Source organism: Diaphorina citri, unplaced genomic scaffold (assembly GCF_000475195.1).
Source record: "Diaphorina citri unplaced genomic scaffold, Diaci psyllid genome assembly version 1.1 scaffold1186, whole genome shotgun sequence".
NCBI classification, from domain to species: domain Eukaryota; kingdom Metazoa; phylum Arthropoda; class Insecta; order Hemiptera; family Psyllidae; genus Diaphorina; species Diaphorina citri.
Window position 1 is genome coordinate 89605 of NW_007378615.1, and position 7205 is coordinate 96809.

Here is a 7205-nt window from a genome sequence, read left to right on the forward strand (position 1 = left end):
CCTATTGAGTACAATTTTGTTATGTCCACATTTTGAGTTTTTGAGATCAAGCCAATAACGGAAGAATAAAAATGAAGTTTGAGATACCATTTTTGGTACCAGTACTATGTATGGTGTCAATACTGCCCCTGGTCAAATCTGCTGGTAAGTAATAAAATTTCATGACCTAAAATAGGAGATTTAGAGGTGCAGCGCCAGCCTAGATAGCTTAGTTGGTAGCGCGTCTGCCTTGTAAGCGCTAGGCCTCGGGTTCGATTCCCGCCCGTGGTGGATTTTATCCTGATGGAATAATGTTCGTTCTCGGAACAGCTGGCTTTCTCCTATCCTGTCTTCCTTCTCTCTTCGATTTCGGGACGATAAGACCATAGCAGTTACAGTTCCCTCTGTCAAACCTCTTAAAAAAAATATATATATACGAGACCTAGACTGCTGGGGTAAAGAGATTTTTCAGTCCTATTCGGGCAGAATAAACAAGGTATATTCTATTCTATTCTATTCTAGTCTAACATGTATTTTGGTCCTCAGACGCGCCGGAGAAGCACAAGTTGATCATCATTGGAGCAGGAGCTGCTGGTATCGCTGCTGCCACCAAACTGGTAACCAATGGGATTGAAGATCTCATCATCCTGGAGGCTGAAGATAGACTGGGAGGAAGAATTCATAATATTCCATATGGTAAGTAAAAAAAAAAAATCTGGAGTGAACATCACACAACTTTCTATTACATTACAGAATTTCAAGGATCGACGTACATGTTTGAAGCTCAAGTACCTAATTTCATCAAAATCGGACCAGGCAATCGCGAGTTATAGCGGAACAACAAACATCTAAATTATGCTGAACCAAATGAAAAACTGTCAAGTTCGGAGATTCGTAGAAGCTTAACCCATCCTTTAGGGCTGTTTGCCGCTGCACCTAAGCCTCTGATAAGGCCTGTTATGTGCATATAGTTAAGATGAACTCAGTACAACACCATCGATTCATAGATTCTAGGTATGACCATAACCAAACTAGGTGTGTTTTCCTTTCGGAAAAGGTTCCTTTTCGGCATCTTAGAATTAAGCTTGGTGTCGAATTTAATTCAATTTATTAAGATTCCATTTATTATTTTTCAATATAACTCTCCGAACATATATGTACTGTATTTTTATAAATGGTATACCCATCCGTAAAACCAGAGCTTGTGCCACGAATGGGGAAGACAAAACATAGACCTCACTACCGTTCGGTCAATCTTCCTCTTTTTTTTTTCAGAGGGTGACACCTCCGTGGACCTGGGTGCCCAATGGGTACACGGTCAGGATGGCAATGTGGTCTACGAGTTGGCTAAACCCTTCGGCCTTATAGCGGACGAGTGTGATAATTCCAGCAACTACTACAGTGTTAACTCCTCGGGGGTGACGTTTAATAAAGAGGTGGATATGGCGTTGTTTGACGCCATAGATGCGATTCTTGATGGGGAAGAGATAGTAGTACAGAATGGATCTATTGGAGAATACGTTCAGCAAAGGTAAGGTGTCTTCCTTCTCTCTTCGATTTCGGGACGATAAGACCATAGCAGTTACAGTTCCCTCTGTCAAACCTCTTAAAAAAAATATATATATACGAGACCTAGACTGCTGGGGTAAAGAGATTTTTCAGTCCTATTCGGGCAGAATAAACAAGGTATATTCTATTCTATTCTATTCTAGTCTAACATGTATTTTGGTCCTCAGACGCGCCGGAGAAGCACAAGTTGATCATCATTGGAGCAGGAGCTGCTGGTATCGCTGCTGCCACCAAACTGGTAACCAATGGGATTGAAGATCTCATCATCCTGGAGGCTGAAGATAGACTGGGAGGAAGAATTCATAATATTCCTTATGGTAAGTCAAGAGAAATCTAGTGTGAACATCACACAACTTTCTATTACATTACAGAATTTCAAGGACCGACGTACCTACATGTTTGAAGCTCATGTATCTAATTTCATCAAAATCGGACCAGGCAATCGCGAGTTATAGCGGAACAACAAACATCTAAATTATGCTGAACCAAATGAAAAACTGTCAAGTTCGTAGATTCGTATAAGCTTAACCCATCTTTTGCTTAACCCATCTTTTAGGGCAGTTGCCCCTACACCTAACCCTCAGAGTGGGCTTTTTGTGTATGGAGTTAAGCTAGATCCATAGAAGTTGACCCCTCCTTTAGGGCTGTTTGCCCCTACACCTAAGCCTCTGATATTCTGATAAGGCTTGTTGTGTGCATATAGTTAAGATGAACTCAGTACAACACATCGATTCATAGATTCTAGGTATGACCGTAACCAAACTAGGTGTATTTTCCTTTCGGAAAAGGTTCCTTTTCGGCATTTTGGAATTAAGCTAAGTGTCGAATTTAATTTAATTTATTAAGTTTCCATTTATTACTTTTCAATATAACTCTCAGAACCTATATACTGTATTTTTATAAATGGTATACCCATCCGTAAAAACAGAGCTTGTGCCACGTATGGGGAAGACAAAACATAGACCTCACTACCGTTCGGTCAATCTTCCTCTTTTTTCAGAGGGTGACACCTTCGTGGACCTGGGTGCCCAATGGGTACACGGTCAGGATGGCAATGTGGTCTACGAGTTGGCTAAACCCTTCGGCCTTATAGCGGACGAGTGTGACAATTCCAGCAACTACTACAGTGTTAACTCCTCAGGGGTGACGTTTAATAGAGAGGTGGATATGGCGTTGTTTGACGCCATAGATGCGATTCTTGATGGGGAAGAGATAGTAGTACAGAATGGATCAATTGGAGATTACGTACAGCAAAGGTAAGGCAATATCATTCCTCAAGCAGTACTTGCATATTTCCGGAGTGATCTGTTTCCTATACTGTGTGGTCTGACGCATTGGAGACTTTAGTTGGTAAGCATTGGTAGGGCTAGGAAGTAGGGCCCGGTTTCCTGTCTTCCTTCTCTCTTCGATTTCAGTACGATAAGACCTCATTCGTTAGAGTTCCCTCTATCAAACCTCTTGAAAAATCGATGGAGGACTCAGTAACTTTGTGAAGTTCCATGAAATATTGAAATGAAAATGATAACTGATACAGTTTACTTGGAATTTCCAACTTGGGATTTCCAAAGAATTTCCAAGTGGGGTGTATCAGTTATCATTTTCGTTTCAATATCGGGCGCTCAATGGTGCACGGTTCTATTTCTGCCTGATGTCAAAGAATATCTCTTAAAACATTCTGTTCCAGATTAAAACTGGACATGGCCAACAGCTCCTTGCTCAGCCAACTCCAATTCAGTCCTACTTATGAGCAGGTCATCGAGTTCTTCGGGAAACTCCAGAACGTCAATGATGGCTCCGATTCCTGGTTTGAAACGTCAGCACGAGGGGCGAGCGAATTTTACGGCACCGAAGGGTGTTTCTACAACTTGTGGAAGAAGGGTGGATATGGGAACTTCTTTAAATTGCTGCTGGTAAGTTTCCTTAAGCCGGCCACTTACTATCAGGTAGACCTGACAGATAAAACTGATCAGGTCCGCCTTTCAGGTCTACCTGATTATGATACCTGATGAGCGCACACACTATCAGGCGGATCTGACCAGGTGTAGGTACCTGTCAAGTTTACCTAATAGTGAGTGACTGGCCCAAGTGGAACGTGAAATTCCTTTGATTCAATTTCGGTTTTGCACCCACCAAATTACTTATTATTTCAGAAACAAACCATCTTCACATCATTTGGTGCCTTGAAGCCTGCGTTCACACGCTACGATTCACTTGTGCAAACCGGTTTGCGCAAACGGCTTGAGCGTGTAAAGGGGCCATAACACAAAAATTCCTTTTCATTTCAGAATCAAATGCCCGGTCACACCCCAATCGATCTGAGTTTACGGCACCGAAGGGTGTTTCTACAACTTGTGGAAGAAGGGTGGATATGGGAGCTTCTTTAAATTGCTGCTGGTAAGTTTCCTTAAGACGGCCACTTACTATCAGGTAGACCTGACAGATAAAACTGATCAGGCCCGCCTTTCAGGTCTACCTGATTATGATACCTGATGAGCACACACACTATCAGGCAAATCTGACCAGGTGTAGGTACCTGTCAAGTTTACCTGTTACGGCACCGAAGGGTGTTTCTACAACTTGTGGAAGAAGGGTGGATATGGGAGCTTCTTTAAATTGCTGCTGGTAAGTTTCCTTAAGCCGGCCACTTACTATCAGGTAGACCTGACATAAAACTGATCAGGTCCGCCTTTCAGGTCTACCTGATTATGATACCTGATGAGCGCACACACTATCAGGCGGATCTGACCAGGTGTAGGTACCTGTCAAGTTTACCTACTTTCAGGTCTACCTGATTATGATACCTGATGAGCGCACACACTATCAGGCGGATCTGACCAGGTGTAGGTACCTGTCAAGTTTACCTGATAGTGCGTGACTGGCCCAAGTGGAGCGTGAAATTCCTTTGATTCAATTTCGGTTTTGCACCCACCAAATTACTTATTATTTCAGAAACAAACCATCATCACATCATTTGGTGCCTTGAAGCCTGCGTTCACACGCTACGATTCACTTGTGCAAACCGGTTTGCGCAAATGGCTTGAGCGTGTAAAGGGGCCATAACACAAAAATTCCTTTTCATTTCAGAATCAAATGCCCGGTCAGACCCCAATCGATCTGAGCAAGAAGCTCCTCCTCAAGAAAGAAGTGACCAAAATCAACTGGGAGGATCCGAAGGGCGTGGTGGTCACTTGTGCTGACGGCACTCAATATTCTGCAGACAGAATTCTCATCACGGTGTCTCTGGGAGTTCTCAAGTCCAATCTGATCACCTTTGTACCGCCTCTGCCACCAAAAAATCTAAATGCTATTAAGGTAACAAACTTAGGTCGCGGCGCGGGTACGATTTTAGCCCGGGGCGAACTCTCGGAACAGCTGGCTTTTTCCTATTCTGCCTACTTCTCTCTTCGATTTGTCCTGATGTTGTTGTAGCGGTGTACCTACACCGAGAGGTTTGATGGTCTCCATTCTCCATCCAATATTACTTGGAACGTCCCATACTGCAGTCAATCATCACAAGGACCTGTGTTCCTTTGACGCAGGATAAACCCTTTGTAAGCTCCAGCTAGCCAGGCTGGCCTCGTAGAAGAAAAAGAAAAATTCCGTTGGTCCTCATTTTTCCTGCTCTATGACTGAAACATCACCCAAGTAAGCGCAATTGATCTATTCTGTACATAACTATGTAGGTACCACTCACCTATAAGGCCAGCCATTGACTATCAGGTAGACCTGATAGGTCACACACTATCAGGCAGAATACTTGACACCTGATCAGGTCTACCTGATAGTGAGTGGCTGGCCTAAGATGCAATAAAATGCAAAGTTCATCGATTTTGCAAAATGCAAAGGGTTATCAGCGGACTGATAAACTTGAATTCTAGATATGCGAAAAAAAATATAATTATAATAATATACGCGTAAAAATATATATAAAAAAAATAGAACAAATATTTAATACCCACGGTTTTCCATAGAAAAAACAGCACTAGAGAAATTCGTGTGATGCTCACACCAATTTTTTTTCCTTGCATTTTTCCGATGAGTGCACGCTTCAATGAAAAAAATCTCAATGTTATTTTTAAATTTGACCTTCAAATTTATCTCTTTTTATTTTGAAGTTCCTCAGCAAAACACTGGTCTCTGTTTAGGGTCCCTCAGTCAGACCTTCGATTTCTCCTCCGAGTTCACAGTTCCCTCTATCCTTAGATTCTTTTTCTCTTACAGGGTCTAGCGGTCGAAACCTCTGTAGGTATTATATTTTGTTCTCTTTCAGGGTCTCGCGTTTGGGACCATCGACAAGATTTTCATTCGGTTCCCGAAGAAATGGTGGCCCGAGGACTACCAAGGCTTCCACTTCTTCTGGACTCAACAGGACGAGCAGACCCTGTTCAAGGATATGGCACATGTGGATGGCAAACCCTGGGTGTGGGGCATAGTTGGATTCTACACGGATTCCGAGGATCCTCAGACGTTGTTGGGTAGGTACTTGACTTTACCGGGTACTTAATTTACTTATCCTGAATAGGAAAGGTACTTGTTCAGAAGTCACGTTAATGGAAAATTACTACAAAAAGGAGTTGTCACAAATGAGCAGTGACCAGTTTTATTATAGGGTTAGGTTAAACGCAAAAAGGAGCTTTCACAAATGAGCAGTGACCAGTGTTATTATAGAATTAGGTTAAACGCAAAAATTAGCTTTCACAATTTGAGGATTGACCGGTGTTGTTATAGGGTTAGGTTAAACGCAAAAAGGAGCTTTCACAGTTTGAGCTGTGATCAGCGTTGGAAAAATTGTACTTGCAAGTACAAAGTCCAAGTAATTTAATTGTACTTGGTATCTCAATTTTAGCAGTGATCAGTGTTATTATAGGGTTAGGAGTTTTCTTTTTCATTGTCGTGGCTTCTGAATAATCACTAATTTAGTTCTAGCTGCAAGGAAAATTTCAGGCTGGTCTACTCCCTGTTTAAAGTCCCCCAGCCAGACTAAACCTCTTAACTCTATCTAATTGATATTTTCCTGAAATTCTATTACCAGGTTGGATCACCGGCTCCGCCGCGCGCTTCTTCGAAACCCTCCCCATCCCCCAAGCTGAAGATCCGCCCCGGGCGGGAATCGAACCCGCGGCCTAGCGCTTACAAGGCAGACGCACTACCAACTAAGCTAACTAGGCTGGCTGGTCTCATTATATTTAGGAGGAAACGAGTTTGCTTTTATCAAAGGAAAAAGTTAATAATAATAGTAATGAAAAAATGCCAAAAATATCAAACAGTTTTTTCTCTCTTAATTTGATAGAGAGAGCTGCAACTTCTAAGGTCTTATCGTCCCGAAATCGAAGAGATAAGGACGACAGGATAGGATAAAGAAAGTCGTTCAGAGAACGAACATTATCCGTTCACCATAAAATCCTCCCCGGATGGAAATCGAACCCACGACCTAGCACTTGTGAGGCAGTAGTTCTCATGTTTTCAAAGAAAATCGTCCGGGACTCAACACGTCCCTACCTTAATATTCAAATCAATCCTCAAATGAGGTAAGATTTTTATATGCGTGTGTGCATTTATTTAATTTATTCGATGAAGTTGTCACTGATATTTCCATCAAAATAAATAATATTAGATATAATTAATATATTTTAATACTAAAAAATAAATGAGTGCTG

The 7205-nt window shown here is 42.0% G+C and overlaps 2 protein-coding genes across 2 annotated transcripts in view; both read left to right on the forward strand.

Annotated features, from left to right (window-relative positions):
* Positions 1 to 1514, forward strand: LOC113469677 (polyamine oxidase 1-like). Its single transcript, XM_026827543.1, has 3 exons — positions 1 to 144; positions 526 to 675; positions 1255 to 1514. Exons 1-3 carry the CDS (start codon positions 72 to 74, stop codon positions 1512 to 1514), a joined length of 483 nt encoding a protein of 160 aa, XP_026683344.1. The 5' UTR covers positions 1 to 71.
* A 191-nt stretch (positions 1515 to 1705) lies between these two features.
* The window catches only part of LOC103514623, a gene marked incomplete at its 5' end in the record, with an annotated part of 16112 nt that continues 10612 nt past the window's right edge, over positions 1706 to 7205 (forward strand). Inside the window, 6 exons of the mRNA XM_026827544.1 lie at positions 1706 to 1865; positions 2549 to 2804; positions 3233 to 3458; positions 4633 to 4860; positions 5819 to 6023; positions 6581 to 6644. Of these exons, the coding sequence (XP_026683345.1) occupies positions 1706 to 1865; positions 2549 to 2804; positions 3233 to 3458; positions 4633 to 4860; positions 5819 to 6023; positions 6581 to 6644 (1139 nt within the window). The remainder of the gene's footprint in view (positions 1866 to 2548; positions 2805 to 3232; positions 3459 to 4632; positions 4861 to 5818; positions 6024 to 6580; positions 6645 to 7205) is intronic.